General features: G+C 38.8%; 1 protein-coding gene across 1 annotated transcript in view; it reads left to right on the forward strand.

Moving 5' to 3' along the window:
- Nucleotides 1-16,372, forward strand: part of LOC121383881 (kinase non-catalytic C-lobe domain-containing protein 1-like) — a 62,071-nt gene that overhangs the window by 31,850 nt on the left and 13,849 nt on the right. The window contains exons 12-20 of the mRNA XM_041513977.1: nt 251-398; nt 2,740-4,069; nt 7,705-7,849; nt 9,194-9,288; nt 11,094-11,299; nt 12,225-12,335; nt 12,960-13,101; nt 14,732-14,884; nt 15,609-15,632. Of these exons, the coding sequence (XP_041369911.1) occupies nt 251-398; nt 2,740-4,069; nt 7,705-7,849; nt 9,194-9,288; nt 11,094-11,299; nt 12,225-12,335; nt 12,960-13,101; nt 14,732-14,884; nt 15,609-15,632 (2,354 nt within the window). The remainder of the gene's footprint in view (nt 1-250; nt 399-2,739; nt 4,070-7,704; nt 7,850-9,193; nt 9,289-11,093; nt 11,300-12,224; nt 12,336-12,959; nt 13,102-14,731; nt 14,885-15,608; nt 15,633-16,372) is intronic.

Raw genomic sequence — 16,372 nt, forward strand, 5'->3', positions numbered from 1 at the left:
GTGACTTGCTCCGGGACAGAACAAAATTAAGGGGATAATTTTGAAAGTTACATCCAAAAATTAAATAGTGGGCCTTTAAAATTTTGATGCACATCTCTAATTAATAAAGAAAATTCTACTCATTAAATTTGGTCGCTAGATTGGATCGGGCGGTCAAAAAGAATAATTCTTTGAAGAGGCAGATTGGTACTGTGATAGTTCTGTTAGTATTTATTTTTAGATATTAGAATAATAAACCTTTACGTTTCAGCGGAGTACGTTACCTCCCTTGGTGGAGTGAAGTGGGAGACGTTCTCGAGCGCTGTGACAGAGAAATACTCCGACCTGTGTTGGAGAGAGGACGTGATGGCTCGACTCTATCAGATCGTCAGCGACCAGCGGCCAAGTGCAGCTGACAAGTAAATAAACCAGTTCACTTCACATGGGGTCGGATATAGCTCGGTGGTAGAGCACTCTTTGCGATATGGGGCAGGATATAGAACACTGGTAAAGCACAATCAGTTTAGGATCGATCCTTGTCAGTAGCCCATTGGACCATTTCTCATTCCAGTCAGTGCACGACGACTGGTATATCAAAGGCCATCGAACCACCTCGGTGGATCCATTCAACTGATGTGTTTTTTCTCATTCCAACCAGTTTACCATGACTGGTATATCAAAGGCCATCGAACCATCTCGGTTGATCCATTCAACTGATGTGTTTTTTCTCATTCCAACCAGTTTACCACGACTGGTATATCAAAGGCCATCGAACCACCTCGGTGGATCCATTCAACTGATGTGTTTTTTCTCATTCCAACCAGTGCGCCACGACTGGTATATCAAAGGCCATCAAACCACCTCAGTGGATCCATTCAACTGATGTGTTTTTTCTCATTCCAGCCAGTGCGCCACAACTGGTATATCACAGGCCATGGTACATGTATGTGCTATCCTAAATTTGGGATCGTATATATAAAAAATCCCTTGCTACTAATACAAAAATGTTGTGGGTTTCCTCTCTAAGACTGTATGTGAGAATTACCAAATGTACATTCAATAGCTGTTATAAATCAATAAGCTCCAGTGATGTTGTTAAACAAAACATAATTTAACTTCTGAGATGTGATGGGTCATATGGATGCTCTTTTTTTTCTGATCCCAACCATGACTGACACTTCAAAGGCTGTGGTATGTACTTCATTTTATCTTATTTTCATGTTTATATCCAATTAAGGTTCAAGCACACTGTCCTGGGCACACACCTCAGCTATCTGGGCTGTCTGTCCAGGAAACTGGGTTAGTTGTTAGTTGGTTAGTGGTTAGTGAGAGACAAGAGGGTGTGGCCTTACATTGAGCCCTTAAGAACTGGCTCTGGGTTGGAGCTGGTACCGGGCTGCGAACCCTGTACCTACCAGCCTGATGGCTTAACCACTGCCACTGAGGCCGGTGTGGTATGTACTGTCCTGGCTATGGAACAGTGCATATAAAGGATCCCTTGTTGCTTTATTGGTAGGAGTATGCTATGTGGCAGCAGAAGGTTTCCTTTCAGTGTTAAAATGTTAGACACGAAATAGCCAGAGTTAAAAATGTACTGAGGTGCTGTTAAACAAATATTCCTTTCCTTTTCTTTTACTTGAATTTTTAATCTAGCTCTCTGTTGATTATTATTAATATTACTTATATGCAGGGCTTTTATAGGGGAGTATAACTTAAATAAAGTTTGGATCAGGGGCCACAGAAATTTGACCTCATTACGATGAATACAAATGTAGTTTGACATTGTGTACTACAACTAAATGAACAACTAATGAAAATGTTACGTTCAGGTGTACAGGTATTGATGGGCTGTACACAAATGACCAATAGACCGGGTTGAAAAACCACAATACCAAACAGGTTTATGACATGAATATTGTGGATAAGTGTATATTACGTACACATGCTCCTAATATTATGTCCTACACCCACCCCACTTATATAACCACTGACTGTTCTGTGGCTTTGTTGGTGAGAGTGTCCACTGTATAATTGTGTATCTGTTAAACACTGAGGGCTGAATTTACAAAGCCTGTTTGTGACTTAGATGCATATAACTACATACATCTACAATCTGTTAAACACTGAGGGCTGAATTTACAAAGCCTGTTTGTGACTTAGATTCATATAACTACATACATTTACAATCTGTTAAACACTGAGGGCTGAATTTACGAAGCCTGTTTGTGACTTAGATTCATATAACTACATGCATTTACAATCTGTTAAACACTGAGGGCTGAATTTACAAAGCCTGTTTGTGACTTAGATTCATATAACTACATACATTTACAATCTGTTAAACACTGAGGGCTGAATTTACAAAGCCTGTTTGTGACTTAGATTCATATAACTACATACATTTACAATCTTTAAACACTTGCGTTTAAGAAAAACAGGCTTCGTAAAGTTGTCTTTAAGCTGTATTGTTTTTCATAAATACATAAAACTAGATTAATCTAGATTAATATCCTCAATAATAACTCATAAGTTTCACTCTATTTTTGTTAAAGTTTGACTTTATAATAAACCAAACTTGCGTAAAGCCAGACAAAAAACTATTTTACCAAATTGTAATCAAATATGAGGAGATGATATTATGTAAGATTTCATTTCCAATACAGGCTTTTCAGTTTTATGTCGACCCTATTTACAATAATAATTACGATTTAGTGTTTTAATTTAAATACTGTTGTCTAACATGCTACTCTGTTTGTGCAGGTATATTGTGAAAGGAAAAACACCTGTGAGCATCAAAGAGGATACTAGACAAGAGATGAACAGAGATGGTAGGAAACACCAAAGAACCAACTCTGCACCTGGTTTTGTCATTAATCATGACTTCAGCAATGGTGGTCTCAGTACAACATCATCTCAGCCCACACAACCAGCCCATGAAGGTAGTGACCCGACCGGCGCACAGTCTCACCATCGTGAAGCCAGACCTCACAACGACTGCTTGGATAGACACTTCTATGAGTCGATAGATAGGACAACCCACGCCTCTTCATCCAAACACCATTACGAGTCTCTGAACCGGCCTCACTCTGTGTGCCAGAACCGACTCGCTGTCTGTGTGAGCGAGACTTCTGACTCGACGGATACCGAGCGGCTCGAGAAGCGAAGACGGTTCAAGAAGCGTTACGAGTTGGACCGAGCTAAGAGCTCCTCCATGCACAGTTTGACGAGAAGCCAATCAGGGTCGGCCACCGTGACAAGTGGGGCTGGTGACGCCCACAGTAAGCAACATGATGTCACAGGGTTTGTGAATCAGTATGACATTATTAGACCAAATGAAGGCTATGTGTCCAGGACTGACAATGTCAGACGAAATGAAGGAGATGGCTACAAGTCTGATGGTGTCGGACAGAATCAAGGATTTGTTTCCAAACCTGACATTGACAGACAGAATGAAGGACACCATTCCAAGCCTGACGGAATCGGTAAAAGCGAAGATTATGTCCCCAAGTATGACAGTGTGAGGCAGGATCAAGGACATCTTTCCAAGCCTGACAGGACTTCACTGCAGGCATCTGGTGCGAGCTCTAACCAACCTAGCTCTAACAGAAACGTTAACACCACCCAGACTGACAGTGTAGTGTATTCCATGGCTCACAACAACAAACACAGACTCTATGACAGCAGTGGTGAGGACCGTAAACAGGAAATACCATCATCTCATCACACAAGTGCTTCGTGTGAACCAGGAAATACTTCACATTCTAACAGTGCGGATGTTCGACCAGTGAGATCATTGTGGACTAACAATGCTGGTTACGAGAGAGCAGATCGGGGGCGTGGGAAGGCCACCCCCACTTCCAATCCTCTCTCTGTGTTTCCGCGAAACAGACCCCCTCAGCACGGTATGCAGTCAAGTTTTACTCCAAGTCGCAGCAGACCACAGAGACACTATAGTGCTGACAGTTTAACTACATTACATACCGGTGGTATATCACTGGTAAAATACCATAAGAGAGATAGCGTGGTTTACCACTGGGCGATGACACAGCATCATGAAGTACAGGAGATTATTAGTTTTCTACAGACAATCGTAAGTACATTTGATAGTTTTGTAAATACTAGGTAATACAGGGCTTCTAGATTATGGTAGCCCCACTCCCATGGCTAGTGATATTCTTGGGCTAGTAAATAATTACTATAGCCCGACGGCTAATGGAAAAAAAACCTTGTCAAATGCTGCATTTACATATTTTGTAAATATGAAAATCCTGCCCCCTCTTTTCACCCCAATCTAAGGATTTTTAAGCTCAATCTTCCTCTTTAGGTGACATATCTGATTATTTCTATTAGTAAAATTGTATTTATTTAAAGTAGGGCTAGTGAATTTTTAATCATGGCTAGTACATTTTTAAAATCACTGATCCTATGGCTAGTGGATTTTTATAAAATTCTAGAAGCCCTGGGTAATAAGTTAGTAAAGTAAATAAGAAAGAGATTATGAAATGACTTCTGTGAGTATCACGTATTACATGTATACTCGTTAACTTATCAAAGTGGCTGTTCTTTTGTTTACATAATGTAATTGTGAATCTTTGTCATATAGATGTTAATTTATTGTTTTATATCATTTATACTTGCCGTCACTTAATTTATATAAGCCTATACTTCCTTTATATTATTATTTCATTCTGTACATTCACACTATTTTGATCCTATAAATTTTATTTCTTGTTTTATTTATACTTGCCATTACCTAATTTACATATAAATCTAAATTATTATCCCATTCTATACATTAATTTGTAAATTGTTCACATTCTGTAGATACTTTAATTGTTCATTATTGTTTTATTTATACTTGCCATTATTTTATTTATAATTCTTTTAAATTATTATCCAAACCTATAAATTAGTTTGTAGATTATTCACATTCTGTAGATTCTGTAGCTGCTATGGTTTATAAGATCTAACTCACCAAACCACACTGTGGATGGGTGGATGGATGGATTTTGAATAAATGGGGCTCGGTGCAAAGGTGGACAGGTGTGTGGATTTGGTCAAGTGTGTGGATAGGTAATTGACTGATGGATGGATAGATGGGTAATTGACTGGATGGATGAATGGATAGGTAATTGACTGGATGGATGGATGGGTAATTGACTAGATGGAAGGATGGATGGGTAATTAACTGGATGGATAGATGGGTAATTGACTGGATGGATGGATGGGTAATTGACTGGATGGATGGATGGATGGGTAATTGACTAGATGGAAGGATGGGATGGGTAATTAACTGGATGGATGGATGGGTAATTGACTGGATGGATGGATGGATGGATGGGTAATTAACTGGATGAATGGATGGATGGATGGATGAATAATTGACTGGATGGATGGGTAATTGAATGGATGGATGGATGGGTAATTGACTGGATGGATGGATAGGTAATTGACTGGGTGGGTGGATGGATGGATGGATGGGTGGGTGGATGGATGGGTGGGTGGGTGGATGGATGGATGGATGAGTGGATGGATGGATGGATGGGTGGATGTGTGGATGGATGGATGGGTAATTGACTGCTGGATGGATGGAGGGAAGGATGGATAATTGATTGGATGGAAGGATGGATGGATGGATGGATTGGTAATTGACTGGACTGAAGGATGGATGGAAGGATGGATGGATGGGTAATTGACTGGATTGATGGATGGATGGGTAATTGACTGGATGGATAGATGGATGGATGGGTAATTGACTGGGTGGATGAATGGGTAAATGACTGGATGGATGGATGGGTAATTGACTGGATGGGTAATTGACTGGATGGAAGGATGGATGGATGGGTAATTGACTGGATGGATGGATGGATGGGTAATTGACTGAATGGATGGATGGGTAAATGACTGGATGGATGGATGGGTAATTGACTGAATGGATGGATGGATGTGTAATTGACTGAATGGATGGATGGGTGGATGGATGGATGGATGGGTAATTGACTGAATGGATGTATGGGTAATTGACTGGGTGGATGGATGGATGGGTAATTGACTGAATGGATGGATAGATGGATGGGTAATTGACTGAATGGATGGGTGGATGGGTAGTTGATTGGATGGATGAATGGGTAATTGACTGGATGGATGGATGGGTAATTGACTGGGTGGATGGATGGGTAATTGACTGAATGGATGGATGGATGGATAATTGACTGGATGGATGGATGGATGGGTAATTGATTGGGTGGATGGATGGGTAATTGACTGGATGGATGGATGGATAATCGACTGCATGGATGGGTAATTGACTGGATGGATGGATGGGTAATTGACTGGATGGATGGATGGGTAATTGACTGGATGGATGGATGGATGGGTAATTGACTGGATGGATGGATAGATGGATGGGTAATTGACTGAATGGATGGATGGATGGGTAATTGACTGGATGGATGGATGGATGGGTAATTGACTGGATGGATGGATAGATGGATGGGTAATTGACTGAATGGATGGATGGATGGGTAATTGACTGGATGGATGGATGGATGGGTAATTGACTGGATGGATGGGTAATTGACTGAATGGGTTGATGGGTAATTGACTGGATGGATGGGTTGATGGGTACTTGACTGGATGGATGGATGGGTAATTGACTGCATGGATGGATGGATGGATGGGTAATTGACTGAATGGGTTGATGGGTAATTGACTGAATGGATGGATGGATGGGTAATTGACTGGATGGATGGATGGATGGGTAATTGACTGCATGGATGGATGGATGGATGGGTAATTGACTGGATGGATGGATGTGTAATTGACTGAATGGATGGATGGGTGGATGGATGGATGGATGGGTAATTGACTGAATGGATGGATGGGTAATTGACTGGGTGGATGGATGGATGGGTAATTGACTGGATGGATGGGTGGATGGGTAGTTGATTGGATGGATGAATGGGAAATTGACTGACTGGATGGATGGGTAATTGACTGGGTGGATGGATGGGTAATTGACTGAATGGATGGATGGATGGGTAATTGACTGGATGGATGGATGGATGGGTAATTGACTGAATGGATGGATGGATGGGTAATTGACTGGATGGATGGATGGATAATTGACTGGATGGATGGGTAATTGACTGGATGGATGGATGGGTAATTGACTGGATGGATGGATGGATGGGTAATTGACTGAATGGATGGATGGGTAATTGACTGAATGGATGGATGGATGGGTAATTGACTGGATGGATGGATGGATGGGTGGGTAATTGACTGGATGGATGGATGGATGGGTAATTGACTGAATGGGTTGATGGGTAATTGACTGGATGGATGGGTTGATGGGTACTTGACTGGATGGATGGATGGGTAATTGACTGGATGGATGGGTTGATGGGTAATTGACTAAATGGATGGATGGATGGCTCAGCAGTGGCTCGGGGGTGGCTGGCTTTTTGGTTGTTTGATCGGTGGTAGATGGGTGGTTTGGTCAAATCTTTGGGTCAGTGGCTTATGGGTGGGACAATGGATGGATGGACCTATGGATGGATGGATGGATGGATGGATGGATGGATGGATGGATGAGTATTCTTGAAATGAGTAATATTGTATGTATTTGAGTTTGAGATATTTGTGTACATGATGAGTATGTGGTCTTGATTGACTAATAAATATCAGGTAGACATCACTGGTAGATTGACTTGTATGACACAGGAACATGACGAGGAGAACAAGGAGCGTCTGGAGCACCGACTGAAGCAGACGCAGCAGGAGCTGGATGTGGTGGGCAAACAGAGGAGGAAGACTCAGAGACTGTACCAGAAACTGACCACGCCACACGGCAAGTCACACAGCAAAGGTTAGTGATATAGACACACGTCCTATATACATACAGTAGTGTTGGTATACAGTGCTCCTACTGTACTAGTGGAGGGCAAACAGAGGAGGAATTCTCAGTGCCACACGGCAAGTCACACAGCAAAGGTTAGTGATATAGACACACATCCTATATACATACAGTAGTGTTGGTATACAGTGCTCCTACTGTACTAGTGGAGGGCAAACAGAGGAGGAATTCTCAGTGCCACACGGCAAGTCACATAGCAAAGGTTAGTGATATAGACACACATCCTATATACATACAGTAGTGTTGGTATACAGTGCTCCTACTGTACTAGTGGAGGGCAAACAGAGGAGGAATTCTCAGTGCCACACGGCAAGTCACACAGCAAAGGTTAGTGATATAGACACACGTCCTATATACATACAGTAGTGTTGGTATACAGTGCTCCTACTGTACTAGTGGAGGGCAAACAGAGGAGGAATTCTCAGTGCCACACGGCAAGTCATATAGCAAAGGTTAGTGATATACACACACGTCCTATATACATACAGTAGTGTTGGTATACAGTGCTCCTACTGTACTAGTGGAGGGCAAACAGAGGAGGAATTCTCAGTGCCACACGGCAAGTCACATAGCAAAGGTTAGCTATGTACCGGCTCCCACCCAGAGCGAGTTTTAACGACTCGGTGGGTAGGTCTAAGACCACTACACCCTCTTCTCTCTCACTAACCACTAACGATTAACCCATTGTCCTGGACAGACAGCCCAGATAGCTGAGGTGTGTGCCCAGGACAGCGTGCCTGAACCTTAATTGGATATAAGCATGAAATAAGTTGAAATGAATGAATAACTGTGATGTGTCATAAGATAATTGTAACGAGTGGTCTCATCAACATATCTTACCACTATTGTTTTTATATGGCTGCATATACACATAACAACCTATGTAGCAAGTAAAGCAGAAAAAACAATATTTACATTTCTACCTTGGAAGAAGAGAATAGCCCCTGTAACATTCTATATTACTACTAAATTAGACATTTGCCACCAAGAGGTTGAACTATTACCACTCTTTACTTATAGGGATCTGAAAAGGGAGGCAACTCATTAAACCTCAGTAAATATTCAACACACTACATGGTATGACATTCAGTTGTAGGTGCAGGAATTGATCCTGGTTTTACACCATACATGTATGTAATTACAAATCTGGATGACAAAATAATTTTCCTTAATCCCAGTTTCAACACTGCATAACCTAACAGTCAAATCAATTGATTCCAACAAAATAAAGTAAATAAAAAGGACACTTTTTTCAATGAAACTAAATTTGTCATGTACTTGTGTGTTTTGTTTCAGGAGATCAGACGTCGGTCAGTGGCCAGATGTTGAAGGATCTCGCCGAGATGACGAAAAATCTCCGTTTTCTCACTCTCTGTAAAAACCACTTGCAGGTCAGTACACACAGATATTGAGCTTACAAACTCATCACTAGTCACAGCTATGAATGTTGAGCTCCGTCTTTATTAATTTAAAAAACGGTCTAGGGGTGGCAACCCTCTTACAGGCAGGTCAAGAAAGATGTAAAGGATCTCCTGGGGATTCATGGAAGCAATCACAACTTTACCAAAATTCCTTTTTCACTCTACCTTGTGTAGAGATCCAGTTTTGATTAAGGAATATGATTGTGTCATCCATATTTGTATTCTGATTCAATCTTCTGTGGCAGAAGAAATGAGAGTGCCTGGTATATAGTTACTGTTGTATACTGCTTCAAGAAGAAATGAGAGTGCCTGGTATATAGTTACTGTTGTATACTGCTTCAAGAAGAAATGAGAGTGCCTGGTATATAGTTACTGTCGTATACTGCTTCAAGAAGAAATGAGAGTGCCTGGTATATAGTTACTGTCGTATACTGCTTCAAGAAGAAATGAGAGTGCCTGGTATATAGTTACTGTTGTATACTGCTTCAAGAAGAAATGAGAGTGCCTGGTATATAGTTACTGTTGTATACTGCTTCAAGAAGAAATAAGAGAGTATACATGCATAATAATGGTAGAGGTTTACAATTGTTGTGGTATTTATTGGGCAATTTTGCAATATGTGTTTTTGTTTTGCTTTTAAAATGCTAGAATGTTAAATATATAAATGCTTCATTTGTGCAAATGTCCTTGAATTAATTTAGAAAAGCTGATAGAAGTTCAATCAATTTAAAACATTTCTGTTAAATCTCTCTTTTTGTGGTGTAAAAATTGAAACTATATACATATATATGCACAGACAAATTCTATTAGATTTCAATTTATATGTACAAACAAATCAAACAACAACAGTTGAGTGATCAAGTTTGTTGTTTGTTGGTAAGTTAATGAATTCTTTGTGTAAACATGAGTGGTAATTAACCATGTGTAGTCTGTAATAGATAATTATGTCATACACTGTGAAAAACCGGACACCCACAAGACTAAGCAATATGTCCAGTTTTAAGAATAACCTATTTAGCAGGTTCTGTTCTGAACTGATATTAAAAATGACCATGAAAAACATTTAGTTTCGACAAAATTCAGGTTTTCGTAGGGACCAGTTTTGAGGAAATTCCAGTTTACTGCGGGTTCGGTTTTGAGGGGTTTCATTGTTGTGAAGTCATAGCTGAGAAATGTAGTGATTAAAAACATCAGAAATATGTTTAAAATAGTCCTGCATGAAACATTTTATTTTAATTACACCTGCATATTGGAACCCTGAGGTTCGCTTATAAACTTTCAACTTGTTTTTGCCATCACTTGAAGCTGCAAATTAGATGACTATCTAAACTTAGTAAGCATTACAATTGAAGAATTCATTTCTAAAATATGTAAATATCCATTTACGTCATTTTGAGAAAAACAGTTTGGCTGCATCATGGTGTATCATATATCATATAATCACAGTTTTAACATCCTCTTCAATGGGCACAGGTCATGTTTTGACAAAAACTTTGTCATATTGCTTTGGGGGCATGATCATTATGTTATTAGTTGCACCAAATTGTTGCATGCATTCAAATTGTACTGTGAGAATAATTTGTCATGTCGGGAGTAGCAATTGGAACTTGTTCTATTTCTCACAACAAATTGCATATGACAAGTTGGTATGACAAATCGCATAATAAGAATGCCTGTTTAGTAGTACTAACATTACTGCTAGCTACAAAATCTGTAAATGAGCATATATATGCTGTTTTGAAAATGAGCTGTTGAGTGATTACGATGTTCTCCAGATGCTGCTGTGTGAGCTGTACGGCCTGGACGAGTGCTTCCTCTACAGTCTGGCCACCTCGCTGCCCTCCCAGCCTCTGGTTCTGCGGCCGTATGAATCAAATCCAGCGTTACAGTTCCAGTGTGTAAACAAGCCACTCATTGGCTGTGACATGAGGGTCCTTCAGGCAGGAGAGTGTGAGGGTCTCCTCGCCTACCTCTATGTCTCGTAAGTCATACTAACTCAAACTATCTTTGTGTATTCAGTCATCAAACAGGAGAGAGTGAGGGTCTCCTTGCTTACCTCTATGTATCTGTATTAAGTCATCAAACAGAAGAGAGTGAGGGTCTCCTTGCTTACCTCTATATGTCGTAAGTCATACTAACTCATCTTTGTGTATTGAGCCATCAAACAGGAGAGAGTGAGGGTCTCCTTGCTTACCTCTATGTGTCGTAAGTCATACTAACTCAGACTGTTTGGTGGTGTTTTAGATAAGCCAAATTAACGGATGAGATCTAACACAGTTGGTAGAGTACTCGCCTGAGGTCACTGGGTTGGAGGATCAAACCACTTTGGTAGAACTGTTCTCTTATTGGTTGTTTCCCACCCCTACAAGTGCACCACAACTGGTATAGCATAGGCCATGGTATGTGCTGCCCTGTATGTGGAAAAATTTATAAAAGATCCTTTGTTGTTAATAGAAAAATATAGCAGGTTGTCTTTTGAATGTGTAAGAATCACCCAATGTTTGACATCCAACAGCTGATGATTAATAAATCAGTGTATTCTAGTGATGTTGTTAAGCAAAAGAAACCGTAACCGGCATTACAGTGTTTCATCGGTGGATGTTGATTTATATCAAATATATATATATATATATATATAGGTGATGATTTTTGAATCAATATGCTCTATATAGTGGTCATGTTAGCACAAAAAATCCCAAACAAACAAACCGGAAACAAAACAAAACCCCCCACTTAAGTGTAATGTTAATTAAAAAGAGTACAGCCAATGTGGTGGTAATATATTTCATCATCACTAAGAGTGAGTACTTCCTCTCCCATATTTGTATGCGATATTTACATTGGACAAAATAATTTAGAAAGTTCTTTTCCCCATGTGTGAATCATGTTATTTATGTTCGTTTCAGATCAGCGTTAAGTGCCGGCTATGTTCAGCAGTTTCTCTACTGTTTCCGATACTTTGTCACAGTTGAACAAGTCCTTGACTTCATCCTCGACAAATACACAGGTTCACAAAAGTAAGCTTTTGTCCTTTCTCTTACAATTTAAATATGCTTTTATTTTGTATAAAGTGGCTTAATTTTGGGATTATCCAAAAGCCTAGATCAAGCATATAGGTCTTCTTTCAGCAGTTTACATTAAAAATCTTATATATGTTAACATGATAAAAATAGTGTTATATAATTCTAATTTTTAGAACTCGTAATGTATTACAGAACAGTTTTAATTCATGTTGTGAATTGAATCCCCTTTCATGTCATGTAAATATATGCAGGAATAGGTTAAATTTGTTCAACAAAGAACAATATTCATTTATGTTTAAAGCTGTAACTTTCTTGACATTAATAAAACAAAAAAGAAAAATAGTTATGACTTAGAAAAAGTTTGTTAAATATTTCATAAACTACGTGTATTTTGTATCTAGTACATGTATTTATGTGACTTCTTGACTTTTTTAATTAGTGTTTTTTTTGCATTATTTATATAATTAAATAATATATATTATGACCTAACAGCATTATTATGTCCTATATATACAATACAGTCATAATGTCTAAACTGTAGTTTACATGTATTGACACTATAGTTTCCTACTCTCCTGATGTCCAGTGCTATAACTAACTATTACCACTTTGTTTCAGAGGAAACAGTGGTGACAAGAATCTGTTTCGGATCCGGTGCCGATCTCTCGACCTGCTCACGTTCTGGCTGGAGGGTTTCTACAGCATCGACTTCCAGCACAACGCGCCGCTCACCACCAGACTAGAGACCTTCTTAAACAAGGTGTGTGTGGTCTGCCATACCAGATTAGAGACCTTCTTAAACAAGGTGTGTGTGATCCGTCTCACCACCAGATTAGAGACCTTCTTAAACAAGGTATGTGTGGTCCGTCATACCACCAGACTAGAGACCATCTTAAACAAGGTGTGTGTGGTTTGGTTGTAGGATTGTATTTTCCCCATCCTAACCAGTACCCCATGAGTGGTCTGTGGTATGTGCAGTCCTGTCTGAGAAATTGTGTATAAAAGATCTCTTGCTGCTAAGGGAAACATACAGCAAATAGACAGTGACTGATTAATCACTGTAATCACAGCAGCGACTATAAACAAAACAAAATTTAAGTTTACTGTTAATTTAAAAGAGTGCAGCCTATGTGATATATAATTATTTTATCACAACTCGGATAACATATTTGACATCAAATCAACACCTTCTGATGACTGTTTTCCCTCCATCCCAAGCACTATCCCACTTGTATATTAAAGACCATGGTATGTTCTGTGTTGTTTATGAGAGGAGTATGTATTAATAAAATCTCTCACCGTTGTGAGGTATAGATAAGGCAATTCCAACCCGGGGGACAAAATATTAACTGATGCCCTTACAAAAACGTTTTTGTCCCGAGGGTTGGAATTGCCTTATCTCTACCTCACAACGGTGATTGATTCTTTTTCTTGACCATTACAGTAACAAGACATTAATTTTGTAAGCTACGGTTTGTTTATTGTCGAACGATTCATAAACATTTCACCTACAAACTCAGTTAATCATACACGGAAAAAGTGAAAAATATTAATTTGTTTAAATATCTTTTTTAAAATGATACAACGTTAAATAGCAAACAGAATTTTGAAAATATGAGTTATGACATCAAATCGTTATAAAACATGAGTTATGACATCAAATCGTTATAAAACATGAGTTATGATGTCAGGCGTATTTAGAAATCGTCCAGCACCCGGGTGCTACACAGATTTTTCTAGCACCGTGCAAGAGCTGGCTAATTCAGTGGAGTGGGCAAGATAAAAGATGATGTCACTTTAAAGAGTTGTTTTCTGTCTCACTAAACATAGGTGTGCAGGATCTAATTCAGTAGAGTGGGCAAGATAAAAGATGATGTCACTTTAAAGAGTTGTTTTCTGTCTCACTAAACATAGGTGTGCAGGATCTAATTCAGTAGAGTGGGCAAGATAAAAGATGATGTCACTTTAAAGAGTTGTTTTCTGTCTCACTAAACATAGGTGTGCAGGATCTAATTCAGTAGAGTGGGCAAGATAAAAGATGATGTCACTTTAAAGAGTTGTTTTCTGTCTCACTAAACATAGGTGTGCAGGATCTAGCTCAGTCACTCGCCTAAGGATCAAACCACCTCCTGCAGTGGACCCATTCTCAGATTGGGTTTTCCAGTCCCAACCAGTGTGCCATGATTGGCAAAGGTCATGGTATGTGCTGTCCTGTCTGCATATAAAAGATCCCTTGTTGCTAATGGAAAAAAAAATGTGGGGTTTCATCTAAGACTGTGTCAGAAATTACTAAATGTTTGACATCGAGTAGCTGATGATTAATAAATCAATGTGTTCTAGTGGTGTTGTTAAACAAAACAAACTTTAATAGTTTTGATTTGTATGTGCAGGTCAGTTTATCAGAAGAACCTGGGTCCCATGACTTGCTGAGTTTGTTGGAACTGTGTCGCGCCGGCCGCAACCTTGAGCTGTGCTCCGAAGATGACATTGATGATGAGGACGAGTCATCTACTTACTTCCTGCACGTGATGCCCACTAAGAAGGTAGGATGGCAGTAAACACTTTGTTGTAATCTCAACATGTCACGTATTTGTCATGTCCATGTGCTGTACATTTAATCAATTTTAATTGGATATTTTTTTGAACATTTTATTTTTTGTTGGTGGAGATGGTTTTCATCATGATAATTAACTAAATTAACTGAAAATTATAAACAACTGTTGGCAGTGATTTTTGGATGTATTTTCATGAATTTCAGAGCTAAACCTTGACAACAGCTCTGAGTAATTTAGCAGTTGAAATCTAACTTGAGCCACCAGTTTACCCAAACTAATATTCACAGTACTAATATAGTGGAACAAATCCTGAAATAATTGTGAGAGCAGGCAGTGTGGGGGTTGTTGAAACAGAAACATGGCACAGTTATTAATACATGCAAACAATGTAACTTTTAAAACTCAAAATGTCACTTTTTGAAGTACATGTATGTTAATAGCCATTTCTTCTCTCCCCTGCCACCCTCCATAAGTAGGGCCTTGTAATAATCTGATGGGCTACTAGATTTTGGGGCTTGTTATATGACTTACCATGTACTGGCTATAAATCTTACAATTCTGGTGTAATGTTATGTGTTAAGGATAAAATAAGGGACACTGCTAAATTACCAAGAGGTCAATATACCAGTGTTAATTAAAATGGTGCATGCCTGAAATGAAGCATTATAATTTAGACTACATGTGTACGTGTTTTGTTTTGTCGTTTTTGCAGTCAGTGGAGGAGAGATTGATGGAGGTAATTACTGTAGCTTCGGTCTAATGCAGTGTTTATACTCAGTGGGCTTTTCAGTACTTAAGATTGTCAAACCTTTTAACTTGTATTTATTAACTTCATACTGCAACCAGTAAAATCTTACATTTCATTAATTACCATACATGTATTCGAGTATTTTTATTGTTTTTAACCAGGGTTGATTGAAATTTATTTTTACATATATAATTAGTTTCTACGAAAATGTGTCATTGTAATTCAAACATTTACAAGAATATTAAAAAGCTTGAAACAACCTGAGGAACTGAATCAATTCTTGTTTTTTTTTTTTTTTTTTATGTTTTGTTCTATTTCTGTTTATATTAGTATGACTGGTTTTCTTTTGGTTTCCAGAATTCTTTCTGTAATCTCATTTCAAAGCTTATTTAATTTTTTAATGAATATTTTTCAAGCGTGTTTGTTATGTAGATAGTTGAAAAAGTATTAGTTTTTTATGATGATCTGTAGTTGTTTGATTTGATGAGGTAATAATGATATAGTTGGCCTATATATTCACTGCACTGCAACTGATTATGTAACATGCTTATTCACAATGACTGTACTAACTTGGTGACCTCTCATCTCGGTTACCTGTATAATCCATGCTGTATGTTCAGGTTTTAGGTAATTATAGTGTTCAGTGGAAGGTAAAATCATTTATTGAGCTCGTTAAAGGCTGGTACTAATTTCTTTCAGAACATAAATGTGTTTAACAAAAAAATATT

Source organism: Gigantopelta aegis, chromosome 10, assembly GCF_016097555.1.
Source record: "Gigantopelta aegis isolate Gae_Host chromosome 10, Gae_host_genome, whole genome shotgun sequence".
Classification (NCBI taxonomy): Eukaryota; Metazoa; Mollusca; class Gastropoda; order Neomphalida; family Peltospiridae; genus Gigantopelta; species Gigantopelta aegis.